Below are 15,791 nucleotides of genomic sequence, written 5' to 3'. Positions count from 1 at the left end.
AGGGATCGAACTTCAGCAACCTGAGGCTGACAGCTTTGTGGAAGCAGCCACTTAAAGAACTGAGCTAGGGTCAGGCCAAAAGCTTATTCTGTTTTGTTTTGTTTTTTTTTTTTTTTTGATGAACTGGGGGTTGAACTCGGACCCTTGCGTATGCCAGGGAAGCGCTTATTCCACTGAGCCATCTCTCTGGCTAGATTTATTTTTGAATTGATCTTTTGAAAAGATAAGCTGCAGTGTGATACTTACGTTGAGTAATAGCCATTTGACATGTGTGTCTTCATTTGTCAGTGGGTAGAAAATTTATACAAATTTCATGGTAGTGGGCTATATTAATAAGAAATATTGCATTTATTATTTTGTGGTATAGTTAAGTGAAATGTTTTATTTTATTTTTTTGTGGTACCGGGGATTGAATGGTATATTTAAGTGAAATATTCTTGTTTACTTTTTTTTGGCGGAATCGGGGATTGAACTTAGCCCCTTGCACTTGCCAGACAAGCGCTTATTCTACTGCACTATCTCCCCAGCCCCTTCTTGTTTACATTTTGAATAAAAGCATGTTTCTGTACGTTGTATAACTTGAAAAAATTATTCTGATTGAGAATTTGGGTAGGGAAGAATTTAGTACCTTTTGTCAAATTATGTAAATATTGATAGAAAGGTATGAACTTTATGATGTGAAATTTTACGGATAGAATTTTAAGAGGACAACTTGATAATTAGGTTATAAGAAAGGTATAGTAGTACTTACTTGAATTTTATCTTGTATTAGTTTTGTTACAATTGAAAACCATTTGGCCTTTCCACCAAATGAAGAACTTAAAAGTATAAGACTAGTTTAAATGCTGCATCTGTAACTATCTGACTAGAAAGCAGTCTTTTTTATATAGGTGGTGTTGCTGATGCAAAAACTTCCCTAAAACTCAACCCTACTAATACCACTGCTATGCTGAGAAAAGGGTATGTAATTAATTACTATTGTTGTTGGGCTTGGAAAGGAAATAGTTGATGTTTAACTTTTTTAGTTATTGTAAACTTTGTGTATACTAAAATGCTATACTTCTATGTACATTTTATAACTGGTTCTGTTTTAAATATAATATATAGTTCTGTTAGTATATTAGCTGAAGTATGTGATGAGCCTATATTTGATATGTTTTAAAATGATGATTGAAGTAATTGCAAGTTATAGATAAACAGATTACACATTCCTTTATTATCATTTTGAATTTATTGTGCTCAGCGAACTACAGAACATCCCATTCTCCTGGGTAGGTAACACTTAATGCTGTGAAAACTCTGTTTTATGTAGATTTGTTAAACCCAGCTTGTTTGTGTTATGTATGATTTTATTTAATAAATCAATTCTTATGCATGCTTTACTTTGAAATCAAAAAGTATGTATAATTAATTTTGAAGTGAGTTCCAAAATTGAATTGTAATGAGAATTACAGTTAGTGTTTTGCAAAATCTGTCTCATTAAAATACTCAGCAATAGAGAATAATAACATCTTTTTTGTTTAGAAGACTTTTTCATGATTTCATATGTTTGTTTTTAATATGTTCATGTAGGATATGTGAATACTATGAGAAAAACTATGCTGCTGCTCTAGAAACTTTTACAGAAGGACAAAAATTAGATAGTAAGTATTAGAATTTTGCTTTTAAAAAGCTAGTATTATTCTATATCTTAAATATAAAAGCTAAATTTTGTTCATGTATCCTCAAGTTAATTGTGGAAACCTGCTGGGTGTGGTGATGCACAGCTGTGATCCCAGCACTTGGGAGGCTGAAGTAGAACGATCACTGCAAGTGTGAGGCCAGCCTGGGCTAGAGTGAGTTCAAGGCCAACCTGAACTACATAGTAAGACCTTGTCTCACAAAAGAACAAAATTGTATAAACCCACCATCTCTTTCTTTCTCTTAGTGACATTTCTTATTGATTATAGAATTTGAATTCATTTAAAAATGAATGAAAATTGGCATTTAAATAATAAACTTTGCTTCTAGAATCCAAGAAAACTTCATAAAAATATATAAGAGTATGCTCTTCCTATTATGTCTGGCTTTAGTTTTTCGAATGGAAAGTTTAATTTGCTGTCTTGTCTAAAAGTCTGTACTTTATTTTTATTTTTTATTTTTTCTGTATTTTAGGGAAGGGTCTACAGGGTTTTCAAGGTCTCACTACTAGATTGGGCTTTTAGTGCTTCTCCTGTTTACAGCCTCCCAAGTTCTGGGATAACTGGTGGGTGCCACCATGCCCAGTCTCAGTAGCTCTTTCGGCATGCCCCTGGGGTGGGGCTGACATGGCAGGCCCAGGGATTGAACCGGGCTTTAATCTGCTGAGCTATTTGGCTGCCCCTAAGTCTGTGTATTTTATTTATTTATTTATTTATTTTTTGCGGAGCTGGGGATTGAACTCAGGCCCTTGCGCTTGCCAGGAAAGCGCTTATTCAACTGAGCTATCTCCTCAGCCCCAGTCTGTGTATTTTAAATTATTTAGATGGCTAAAATGGGAAATCTTGCTACAAAGCCTTATGCAGAAGTAAAGTGTAAGTTTGAGTGAACTATGCAGGGTACAGAAAAAATAAGGGCTTTGAGTATTGTCCTTTTTTGAAAGGAATATACAAACAACATGTGGGTGTTTAGATACATAAATAGAAATTGTGAGCGCCAAGAAGTTTTAAATCTTCAAACTACTAAAAGATCCAGGTTACGAATCATCTCACAGAAAATTATAGAGTACATAATCCTCTGTACCATTGCTTTTATTTTATGTCAGTGTAATGACAAATCTCTCCCTACTCCCTTCTGTATTGGTGCTCAAACCAAGGCCTTGTACATGCTAGGAAATCACTGGCCTTTAAGCCACATCCTCCATACCCCCTTTAGTTATCTTGAGACAAGGTTTTGCCAAATTGCCCAGGCTAGCTTCAAGTTTGAAATTCTTCTGCTTCAACTTCCCAGTAGCTGAGATTATAGGAGTATGCCACAGTGTTTAGCGAAAGCAGTGTTTATTTACTGGAAACAGTTTCATTTCTGGGGGGACTTACTAATCAGTGTCTGAAAAGATTTTTTTTTTTTTTTTTTTCTGAAAAGATTTTTGATTGTCATGATTAGTGGTTGGGATATGCTACTGACATCTAGTGAGCAGAGACTAGAGATGCTAATCATCATCCTGTATTGCACAGGACCTCCCCCCCACCCAACAACAGTAATAGTAGCTGGATATGATGAGTCAGATCTATAATTCAGGCAGTCTGAGAGCCTGAGGCAGAATCCCCCTCTACTGCTTTAACATTTGCTTTTCTGCTGTATGCATACTGAAGAAAGCTATGGATATGGAAGCTATAAATTAGGAAGAGGGAAGGATCCAGGCAATATGTGTTGTTGAACTTCCTTCTTTCAGTTTTGGTTCATGAATTGTATAACTGTTCAGCTAGCAAAAGCTAGGGTTACTATTTAATGCCTTGATACATATTTGAAAACTATATATAAACATGAGTTCTTTTGTCATTTCTATCCTATACTATTTCACTGAAATCTAGCATTTTGTTTTTTTTCCTTTTTCTTTTTTTAGAAAGAGTCTCACTATGTGGCTCATGCTGGCTTTGAGCTAACTGTGTGGTCTAGGCTAGCCCCAAGTTTGCAGTGTTTCCTGCCTCCCAGTTGCTGGGATTACAGGTGTACGCACAAATCTAGAATTTTTAAAATTTTTTAAAAATTTAGTACAGGGTCTACAGGGTCGCACTACACAGATCAAACTCATAGTGATCCTTTTGTTTTCAGCCTTCCAAGTACTAGGATTGCAGATGGTCGCCACTACACCCAATCTCAGCCCAGTTTTAGTCGCCATCTCAGTGTGCCCCTGGGGAGGGGATCCCCAGTCCCTGTGTCTGCCTAAGCAGGCACTTTAATCCACTGAGCTATCTGGCTGATCCTCAAATACAGAATTTTGATACAGTAGTACCCCAGTATAATATAGTGTGTGTATTTAAAATTTTTATTATGACATGTTATAGTTTAATTTCTTTTATGAATTAATGGATTAAGAAATTTAAAAATAGTAGTTTTCATTTTTCAGAATAATCTTGGCTGCAGTTAGGTTGCATTAGTAAGCTTTTATTTTTAGAATATTGTAATAATGGGGCTGGGGAGATAATTCAGTAGAGTGTTTGCCTGGCAAGTGCAAAGTCCTGACTTCAGTCCCTGGAACTGCAAAAAAGAAAAAAGGAAAAGCTCAGAATATTGTAATATTTTCCTTGACATTTTATTATGTACTGTGACTCTTTATGTGTTTTTTTAGGTCTTCAGAGGTAAATAATTTGTTTATACATTTACACTGTTATCTGTAGATATATAGTTCATTATGTGTAGGCCTTTGCCTGTCATATAACTTGGAGATGTGATCAAATTTTAACAGAGTACATATAAAAATACGTCTTGATATTGTAGGAAAGGCATGGTAATAAAACCTCTGAGAGAATAACTAACTGAATAGGTAGCTGCATTGAAGAGCAAGCAGGGGCTGGGAGAGATCGCTCAAGTTCAACCCAGCTACCAGTTAACCCACCCTAACTGGTTGTATTTTGGAAGTCTGATTCAGATCTGATTTTATTGTGTAAGAGGAAGTTCTTTTAGAGCAGGGCAGTGGGAGGAAATGTAGTATAGATATATGGGAAACTAGTGCTAAAATTGACTTCATTTAAAACTAATAAATTTTCCAGATGAACAATTAAATATTACCTTTATTGATAATGTTTATGGCTGTAGTATTAAGGTTGCTGTACGGCAGTGGTGGCCAATGTGTGGCATGTGTGTGGCAGTGGTGGGCAGGACTGTCTTTGCTGGCTTGTGAGCCAACTATGTAAGTTGTTTTTCCTGAACCTAAAACCTTAGTATTTAGTTTTAATTGCAGCATTGGCACTTTGTGATAATCAGTGAGTTTTGGGTTGTAGTTTGAGTACTTTGTCTCTAAATAGTTCACCATCACTGTAGGTGCTATGAGGACAAGTGCTTTATCTGTTTTATTCACTGCTGAATCTGGAGTACCTAGAACAGTACTTAGGATACAGTAGGTGTTCAGTAGCATTTGTTGAATGAATGTTATGTTGTTCAGATAAGTGATGTTACAAAAAAAAAAAGTGATTTACAATTTTTTCTTTCTAGGTGCAGATGCTGATTTTATTGTCTGGATTAAAAGATGTCAAGAGGCACAGAATGGTGAGAATCGTATGTAGATTTTAAATGGTCTTTTAATTTAAAAAGAAACATCTGAAAGTTTTTTAATCAAAATTTTAATATTTAATTCAAGTAGTATATATCTCATTGCATATAGATTTCTAGAAATGCTCATTTTTGTCTCATCTACTTAAGAGATTTGGATGGATTACTTTATAGTAATATGGTATTCTAATAAATATCTAAGGAGTCTCAAATACTCAAAAGATGCAAATTTTAATTTATTTGAAAAATACAGAGAATTGGCTTTATATTTCTGCCATAGAAAACACATCTGTGACTTTACCTGTCAGTGTACTATTATCTGAAAGTTTATCTTTTTTCATGTTTTATAGGATCAGAGTCTGAGGTGGTAAGTTTAAAGTACTCATTCTTCACATTTTTACCTAATACTAAATTTCATATATCAAATACATTTGAGATAGCACTTGAGATGAGCTCTATTAAATAGTGCATGATCTTTGGTGAAAAAATTGTGGAAGTGTATAGTCATGAAAACTAATGGACTGTACTAATAAATTTAAATTTGTTTTGTGTGATCAGGATGATTATTTTCTATCATTTATTAGGTTAAACAGAATTTTTTTTTCTTTTTTATTTAGTATAGGGTCTACAGGGTCTCACTACACAGAAACAGTTGGAATTAATTGTGTAGCTTTTTATGGTAGGTTTAAGGCAGTTAATACAAGATGTGTAGGCATGTTTAGTGTATTTTATCACTGCTATGGTTCAGTCTAGTTTTATTGTTGTACCAGAATCAACTAGAATAAGATCTAGTCATTATATTGATGTAATATGATCTGCATTCAGCTATTTCTAAATCCTTAATACTGGAGAGTTAATTCTGAGTTAGACTTCTAAGTAGTTTTACTTCTATGCCTGTGCCATACACCATCTTTTCCCTTCTCATTTAGGAACAATTTAAGAGGGCACCTGTGACCCAGGAATAATTTCTTTAAATTTACAGTCTTAACTGGTGCACATTTAGGAAAGTATGGATTGGCTACTTTATTTATTGATGAGCAGTGTCTGGCAGAGAGGCCATAAATGGAATAAGATGTTAATAGGAAGTGAATAGTGGAAATGTTCCTTTATGGGTTTCAAGAGCAGTGTTTTATATCATTGTTAAGCTAGAAGGTTATACTTTTTCATAAAAATAGTTTTAAAAATGGTATTGTCAAATTTAGGGAGTTACTGCATTTTAGGGCTTTTACCTAACTAACTTTTCCAAGTCATACCTTTAGAAAATCTTTATTTGAACCTTTTAGAAAAGAATCTTTAAAAGTAGAAACTATTAGAGTGACAAAATGGTGAACATTGTAATCTTTTGTGAAGACTATTAACCATTGTAGGTGACATGATTTGTCATTGAGGAACTTTTTGTGGTAATGACTTTGTATCAAAAGAATGGTGGCACTGGGTAAATTAATAAGGCGTGTATTTTTCTTGCATTTTTTATACTGTTGCTAAGTTAATTTATGAAAATCTTTCTCTTTCATATTGCCAAAATCATTCTTCATCCCAGAGGACACTGTCAAAAATTAAGTAAGTGTTTCTTGACACATGATAACAATGCGTAATATGCCTAAAGAAGGTGGGGGGGGGACTTGTAGTTTATTTATTTTTATTTTTTAATTTTTTGACTCGTTTAAATAGAAAGCAAGTCCTTGTTATGTGATTTTTAAGTATTTTTTTTCTTTTAAATCATTATGGCCTTAAGAAAAACTTTAAAGCTGCCTGTGGGTTAGCTTTAATATATATGCCTAAATAAAAATAAATTTTTAAGTTACTTAACCTACCTCCGTATTCAGGCACCTTTCTGTATGTTAAGGAGAGCTTATTTTAGTGTTAACAGGTGTTACTATACATAAATAAGTTGTTAGTTTAACGTAGGAATTTTCTTGCCTCATATGTACAGTAAATTTTTCATAGGACTATTCTGTATAAGTTGAAAGAAAGTTAATATCGTAGGCTACTGGGGAGACAGCTCAGTAGAATAAACGCTTGCCTGGCAAGCATAAGGGCCTGAGTTCAATTCCTGGTTCCACCAAAAAGAAAAGAAAGTTAATATTGTTGAGGGAACAGGTTACAGGGATGAGTAAGTAACTAATAGTTATTTGATTTTTTTACCCTCTGGTTCATTCACCTCATGCCCTCAGAGATGCTGTGGATTGAACCCAAAGTCTTCACACTAAGCTTCATCCCAGGGAAGCACTTACTCCACTGAGCCATCTCCCCAGCACCCTAAGCTTCATTCCCAGGTGTTTTTTTTTTTTTCTTTTATTTTGGCGGAACTGGGGATTGAACTCAGGCCCTTGCGCTTACCAGGGAACCTGCATCTTTTAAAGTTCTTTTTATTTTGAAGCAAGGCCTTGCTAAGCTATTAAATTGCCCACCCAAACTAGGCTTGGCTTTATTTTTATTTATTTTTTTTTTGGCGGAACCAGGGATTAAACTCAGGACCCTGCACTTGCCAGACAAGTGCTTATTCTACTGAGCCATCTCACTGGCCCTAGGCTTGACTTTATAAACCTTTTTTAAAATTTTAGTGTATTTAGTATAGGGTCTACAGTACAGAGTCTCGCTACACAGATCAGACTTGTAGTGATCATTCCTGTTTTTCAGCCTCCCAAGTGCTGGGATTACAGGGGCATGCCATCACATCCAGTCTCATTTGCCATCTCTCAGCACCAAAGGCTAGGGATCCACCCCCCTCTCCCCCACACACCCAAAAAGGCTTTTTAATCCACCAAGCTATCTGGCCAGCCCTGAATTTATAATCCTTTTGCCTCAGCCTCCCAGTGTGCTAGGCTTACAGGGTTGTACTCATGTCAGATTGTTGAATTTATTCTTATTTGTTAGTAGTATACTAGTACAATTTGTATTCTTCAGACTGTAACAGAAAGAAACATAAGGCATTGATATGGACCTTACATCTTCACTGAATTGCAATGCTTTTTGGCATACTTATCTAAAATGGCTTATAAGTCTTAAGACAATTTTTTGGGGGGAAATAAAGGATAAAACTGGGCCAGGGAGAAAGCTCAGTGGCTTAAGTGCCTGCCTGGCAAGTGTAAGGCTCTGAGTTTGATCCTGATAACAACAAAAAGATTTGTTTACCTGGTAAGTAAAAATCTTTGACTTTGTATAATAGCCAGAGCAAGAATAGAACTCATAAACATCAAATAACTATGGTATTTGGAACATAAAAATAATACATTTAATAGTTATACTGTGAAGCAGGCACTGTGCTTATTCTTGGGATTATAATATAGTAACTAGATAAGTAGCTCTTTTTTTGGTGCAGGGTCTCACTATGCAGCTGCAGTTCAGACTCACAGATGCAGTTCAGACTCTTAGTGATCCTCCTGATTTCTGCCTCCATGTTGCTGGATTTACAGGCATGTGCCACTGTGCTCAGACTCCATTGCTAGTTCAGCACTCTCAGGGGCGTGTCACGTCTCCCTTGCCTCTATGCTTACCTAAGCAAGCGCTTATTCCACTGAGTTATATTGCTCTCCCTTAGATAAGTAGCTCTTAAAGAGATTATAGTCTATTGTAATTAAAATGAAAGTTTCTACATTTTTAGAGCTTCAGGTGTGTGAGGTACATATGAGGATCCCTACATACTGGCCATCTTGTGACAAAATTGAAGTGGAAGGCATTATGTACAATATTGTAGTTGGCACAATGTGTGAACTTGAAGTTAGTTTAGGCTCATTTGCCCAAGGGCTCATACCTGGTGCTTAGGACTGTTTAATAGGGAACTTGGAGTGTTAACTTAGACTGACCTGGGTATATTTAACAGTGCTCCACTTAACTGTGTGCTTCACCTTTCTGAACTTAAGTATTTGTATCTGTAAAATAGGGACAGAAGTGTTTACCATGTTAGCATTAAGTGAAAATGAGAATACAAAGCTATTGATGGCTGTTTAGAACAATTTTTTTTTTTTTTTTTCAGAACTGGGGATTGAACTCAGGCCCTTGTGCTTGCCAGGCAAGCACTTATTCTACTGAACCATCTCCCTGGCCCCTAGAACAATTTTCATCAGTAATGCTAGGACAATGATAATAGAAAAATCATATAATATTTAAGTTTTTAGAAAGATTTGGGCGTCATCTACTTACCGTTTTCTTCCATTTGTACAGATCATATAGAATGTATTGTAAAAAATTGTTTCTTTGAATCAGCAGTTGCTTTGCCATTTTTTTTTTCAAGGAGCTTTTGTTTAATCAGAGTAGTTTTTATTTTTTGTCTGAGACCTTGTTTTGCTGTGCAGTTCAGGCTGGTCTTGAACTCACTTGGTATCCCAGGCTGGCCTTGAACTTGCAGTGTTACTCTTGCCTCAGCTTTCTGAGTGCAGGGATTACAGGCATGCACCACCAGTTTCAATTTACAAACAACTTGAAAATTAAGATGCTGTTTTTTTTTTTTCTTAAATAGGTATGACTGGTACCAAACAGAATCTCAAGTAATTGTAACACTTATGATTAAGAATGTTCAGAAAAATGATGTAAATGTGGAATTTTCAGAAAAAAAGGTAATTATTGTGAAGCTTATTTTATGAGCTGGTTAAATGCTACTATTTACAAATTGAAGAATCTGTTTATCAAATACATACCATTTTTCCTGAGATTTAGAAAATGATGAATAGCATTGCATTTTAATTTTAATTATTTTAAATTTGAGATGCAGTTATGTATTTATACTGTAAGTCATGGCTAAATGTGCATTGTGTTTGTAGATTTAGAATTCAGAGCACAACTTGGGTGTCATTGATAAGATACTTGATTTGGTTGTACCTGGATGGGGTATTTCATAAAAGAAAGTCTAGGTATTTGCTGTGTGATTTGTACATATGTTAGGATTTACTAGTCATATTAAATGAGTATGACTTAACTGAATTTTTTAGCATTTTGTAAGGAAATACACACACACACACACACACACACACACATATACACACATATATATGAGGTAGTGGTAGAATTACATCTAGCTCTGAATAGTTTCTTTTTTGTTAAATCCTGTATCATTTTGCTCTTGAGATTTAAATGTTACATACTTGAAATTACATATATGATGTTATGAAATACATTCGTTTCTTTTTAACTATATGCAGAACCCACCCCCAAAATGTATACATCAGGTAAACAAAACCTTGTATAAATATCTGGATACTAAATTTATTGAAACACTGTAAAATTAATACAAGTTACCTTTGGGCTCTACAATTGCTAGAGGTACTCAAAGTGGTGATCAACTTCTAGACATTTTTAGTACAGCAAGCTACTGAAGTATATATACATGCTTTTTTTTTTTTCTGGATATGAGAATTCACATGAAATATGTTTGGGCCATATGAAAAGAAAACTTATTTTGAAGTTATTAAATCTGTTACTCTAAATATAGTGTTTTTACAGAAATCTTTAACATTGTTAAATATTTTGTCTATATCTTTTTTTTTTTTTTGGTAGAACTGGGGATTGAACTCAGTATATCCAATTTAACTAATTTACACTTTATTATGTAAATTTGTAATATGATGCTGTGTTGCTGATTTTGTATTCATTAGTTGTCTGCTTTGGTGAAGCTTCCATCTGGAGAGGATTACAATTTGAAACTGAGACTGCTTCATCCTATAATACCAGAACAGAGTACATTTAAAGTACTTTCTACAAAGGTAAGGCAGTTGGAGAAGGTAATGAGTAATAATTTCAAAATACAGAAATAGTTGGTGAACAAGTCACCTGTAAGCCTGCAAGATCTTTTAAAGGCACTTACTTTAAGAGTAACAGGTAGTCAAGAGAGATAACTTGAGTTTCAGTGATTTTTACTACTCAGATTCTAAAATATATGTATAATTATCAACTCTTTTGAGATTTGTTACTGATAAAACACCTTGTCAAAGTTTGTCAATGTGGTCTGTTTGACATACAAATATTTTTCTTAACATACTTCAGTTAAAAATACAAACTACTCTAAAAATCAATCTAGGGGGGCTGGGGAGTTAGCTCAGTAGAATAAGTGCTTGCCTGGCAAGCTCAAGGGCCTGAGTTCAATCCCCAGTTCCACAAAAAAAAAAAAAAAATCAATCTAGGGCCAGCCAAATAGCTCAGCAGATTAAAGCTCCTGTTTAGGCAGATGCAGGGGCCGGGAATTTGATCCCCAGGACTACTGTGCCAGCCCCGCCACCAGGGTGCGCTGAGACAGTGATTGAGACTAGGTATGGTGTTGTGAACCTGTAATCCCAGCACTTGGGAGGCTGTAAACAGGAGTATCACTACAAGTCAGATCTACACAATGAGACCCTGTACACCCTGTCCTAAATACAAAAAAAAAAAAAAAAAAAAAAACTTTTTTAATTTCAGTTTTCATTAAACTAGATTTTAGGTTACTTTATCTGAGAGACTAGTGAATAATAGTTTTTGGTAACTACAGCTTTAATTCCTTTATATTTTCATAAAAATGAAAATGAAATAAAAAACAGCAGAATTTGTATTTAGAGGGTATTTTAAATATTCGGAAATACAGGTAGTAGTGTAATTTAGTAGGATAAATATTGATTTGAAAACCAGAATATCTGAATTCTGGTTTTGGTTTTTGCTTGCCTGGTGAATTTAATCTAGTCACAAAATGACTATAGGACTACATTTTCAATTCCTGTAAAATAAAGGGTGTGGACTAAATGAACACTGAAATCTTTATAGGTGCAAAATTGTATGATGAAGTTATATGAAGATGTATGATAAATGAATTAACAAGAATGAATGGAATAAGCCTTTCGCATTTAGTATGTTTTTTTAATGTAGGTCCTGGAACATAGTATGTTATTAACTCTTCTGTTTAGATGATAAAACGTGTGAAGTGTATTATGAAATAGGATCAAGTTTTACATTGATCATGAACAGTAGTAACTACATATACAAACAGGACAACTGCAGAGGGTTAGAGGAGGAAGTTTAAAGTGATGTGGTAGTTTTTACATCTAGTTAGGATTAGCTTTTTAAAAATTTACGTGACTATTGCTGAGTACAAAGTTGGCAGTTTGTGAGTCAGATACATGAAATAGCACTGTTTGGCATTGTAGAAATTGAGAAAGGAGAAATCTTTACTAGGATTTCAGTTGCTACTGTCCTCTCCACATAATGTAAAATTTGTTTAATAAAAGAATTCTGAATAAACAAGTACAAAGTGCTGGAAGATTTGAGAGGGTCACAGGTCAAGATATTTTTTTATTGTATTGAGAAATGCATAGCAATGAGATAGTTTCAAAACAGGTTAGGACTGTCGCGCACGACCTCGCCAGCAAGGAGACGCAACAACCAGTTCTTCCTTCAGCGGTTTATTCAGGCCCCTGATTACAAGCTTCTTCCTCTCCAATCCCCCAGCCCTTGGCTAATATATACTCCCGAGCCCAATCCCAGTGTGCCACGTGGGGATCACCCATGGGTCCAGCATATGCGGAAGCAAATCATGACAGCAGCCCTGGCCATATAAGGAGTTATTGTGCACAGAGAGCGCTCACCCACGGGGGGTGGAAGGCGGAAACCAGCGCCATCTTGTAGGCGCGGTCCTTCGCAGCTCTCCACAGTTCCCCCTTTTTGTTTTGCAACACGCAAGGGCAGTGGTCTGATCTCTGCTGTGCAAAGGCTCTGTAGCATTGTGGTCCAGGCGTTCTTCGCCCAGAGACAATGCGACTTGCCCGATACCCGTTTTCCGCAGAGGTGGGGAGTTTAGGGCATCAAACCCACATGCAATCAGACGTACCCTTCTTGGCCTTCCAGCTCCACTGGGTGCCAAGTGCAGTGCTTTGCCTCACAGCCTGTGATACTTGGCTGGCTACTTGGCCAGGGTGGCCAGCCAAGCACCGGGGGACTGTCCGATCTCAACGGCTGCAAGGGCTTGGGCTATCATGACTGCATCCCGCCGCCGCTGAGACCTCATGCGACAGATACACCACAAACACGCCAGGGAGAGCAGCACTATCATGACAGTCAGGGCCCCCACTCCCGCCCATTCCTTCAAGTGGTCCATGGCTTTTGTGAGTAAGGATGCTAGTCCTTCTGCAAATCTGGTATCCATGCGGGTCAAGTTCACTGCAGTGATCGCCACCCTCAATTGCTCCAGGAGGGCGTCAACGGTGCTATTCCATTGTCCTCTGGTCTTCTGGCCTGACTCTTCTCACTAGTCGCTCCGGCACCCAAATAGGGTCGTGGTGATCCTGTGGAAAAACACAAACAGCGCCTCGTGCCCAAGTGAGCACGGGGTCCCGTCCGTGCCAACAGCCAGACAGAATGTCCTTCCATTTAACCATGCCCTTGTTGGCTCCATCAGGTGTAGAATGTCTTTGTGCCGCGGAACAACCTTGGGCATCCAAATTTAGAAAATTGAGAGTAAAGAGGGCCAAGGAAAGTCTCTCCTGTGGGGTGCGGCCATAGCCTATTCCCCCTTTTTGTTTTGAGAGACATTCCTTAAGCGTGCGATGAGCACGCTCCACAATGCCTTGGCCTTGCGGGTTATATGGTAATCCATGTAGGAGTTGCACCTCCATTTGCTGGCAGAAAGCGGTGACTCGTGTGCCCGTGTAAGCTGGCCCATTGTCTGTCTTGAGTGTTTGTTGTTTTCCCCAAGCGGCCCAGGCCGCTAGGCAATGTGATATCACATGGCAAGCCTTTTCCCCGGTCAAGGCAGAAGCATGAACAATTCCTGAACTGGTATCTACAGATACATGTACATATTTGAGCTTCCCAAAATCCGAAATATGTGTTACATCCATTTGCCATAATTTTAAGGGCAATAGACCCCGGGGATTTACACCATGGGTCGGGGAAGGCTGGTGAATGACACTTTGAGGACACCCGAGTACAACCTGACGCGCATCAGCTCGGGAGAGGGAAAATTTTTGTTGTAGAGTTCTTGCATTTACATGAAAAGACTTATGGAACTCTCTTGCTCGCTCCAAGGCTGAGCCCAAGAAGACCCATGGCTGTCGGGTCCATCTGTCTACACTGGTGTTGCCCTCACTCAGGGGCCCAGGCAGACCTGTATGTGCTCTAATATGCTGTGGAAAGAAAGGAGAAGTCCTGAGCTGTATGAGCCTCTGCAATTGGCCAAGCAAGGAGTTAACAGTGCTGTTTTGCTTAATGGGACCTGCGGCCTCTAGTATCTTCAAGGCATTGACAACATAAGCTGAATCTGAGACTAGGTTAAATGGGAAGGGGCAGGCACAAAATACTTCAATAACTATTTGCAATTCCACCTTTTGGGGCATGCCAGGAGGGAATTGATGTTGAACTGGAGCTTGGCCCTCTACCATATATGCGCCGTACCCTGTTTTAGAGCCATCAATAAATGTGGTCACCACACCTGGAATGGGCTGCGTGGCCGTAATCTTAGGGAAGATAATGGGGTGTTCTTTAAAGAATGACATCAGGGGGTGTTTTGGGTAGTGATTGTCGATGAGACCCATAAAGCCACATCGCAAAATGGCCCACTCATCTGTAGTAGCACATAGTGTGGCCACTTGGCTAGCCGAATAAGGCGCTACAATAGAGGTGGGCACTGCCCCAAACGCTTGAATGGTTTGCTGCACCCTGGACTGTGCCAGATTGGCAACCATGATAGGGTAATATTCGATGGTCCTAGCAGGGGAAACTCTGGGATGTATCCACAGCACTGGGCCTTGTTGCCACAGCAGCCCCGTGGGCTGTCGGGAAGTTGGCAAAATGCACAAGGTAAGATCCTTTCCTTCCTGGACCCGATGTACGCATATTACCTTGGGGATCTTGGAAGACTGGATAGGCCAGCGAGAGCTCGGCCTGGACTGTTCTCCATACCCCTGGATTAAAAGACCATCCAGATCGGTCCCGTCCCCCATCATCTTCATAGGCAGTCGGAGCAGAGGGCTCCGCCCCTACCCCGAAGGCTAGTTCTTGTTTCTTCCTGGGTTCCTTCCTCCTTTTGGGTTTCTCCCCTGTCATGCTCAACTGTCTGAGTGCTTCAGCAAGGGCACGATCGTCTTCTGTACCGTTATCTGAGTCTGAGTCCTCCTCAGGGCCCTCGGACTTCTCCTCTCCAGAGCTGGATGAAGCAAGCTCCGCGAGGTCGGGGTAAAGCTTCCTCCTTGGTCTCGCTCCCTCTGTTTCCCAACTCCTCCCCTTTTCACTAGCTGTCCTCTCAGACCTTTCCTCCTGCAATTGTTCTAGTGCTATCTTCTCATTAGTCACCGCCCTGCTGCACCATTGGTCTTGTAAGCAGCCACGGACTAACCTCCACATAGGCAGCGTTCTGGCCTTGAGCACGCCCTGCTCATGCGCAAAGCTGAGATCCTTTCCCAGTTTGTCCCAGGCATGGACCGTCAAGCTTCCGGAGGTGGCGAACCAAGGGGCCACATCATCGCATTCCTCCAGGAACCTCTTAAGGGTATTTTTCCTCAACTTAAGTTTCTTAGAGTTAAGCAGCTCCTGTAGAGCCAGAAAAATTGGGTGTGAAGTAGACACGCCCATGATTCAACTTATACTTTGACTTCGGAGTTCGCTCGTAGGCA

At 38.3% G+C, this 15,791-nt stretch overlaps 1 protein-coding gene across 2 annotated transcripts in view; it reads left to right on the top strand.

Moving 5' to 3' along the window:
- The window catches only part of LOC101572854 (protein SGT1 homolog), a 48,260-nt gene that overhangs the window by 9,331 nt on the left and 23,138 nt on the right, over positions 1-15,791 (top strand). For both annotated transcript variants that reach the window (XM_004640256.2, XM_023700157.1), the window contains exons 4-10: positions 891-960; positions 1,573-1,643; positions 5,170-5,223; positions 5,577-5,593; positions 6,767-6,786; positions 9,686-9,782; positions 10,818-10,925. In XM_004640256.2, coding sequence (XP_004640313.1) covers positions 891-960; positions 1,573-1,643; positions 5,170-5,223; positions 5,577-5,593; positions 6,767-6,786; positions 9,686-9,782; positions 10,818-10,925 — 437 coding nt within the window. The remainder of the gene's footprint in view (positions 1-890; positions 961-1,572; positions 1,644-5,169; positions 5,224-5,576; positions 5,594-6,766; positions 6,787-9,685; positions 9,783-10,817; positions 10,926-15,791) is intronic.

Source organism: Octodon degus, unplaced genomic scaffold, assembly GCF_000260255.1.
Source record: "Octodon degus isolate 3935 unplaced genomic scaffold, OctDeg1.0 scaffold00122, whole genome shotgun sequence".
Lineage (NCBI taxonomy): Eukaryota > Metazoa > Chordata > Mammalia > Rodentia > Octodontidae > Octodon > Octodon degus.
This window is presented reverse-complemented; position numbering and strand designations above follow the sequence as displayed.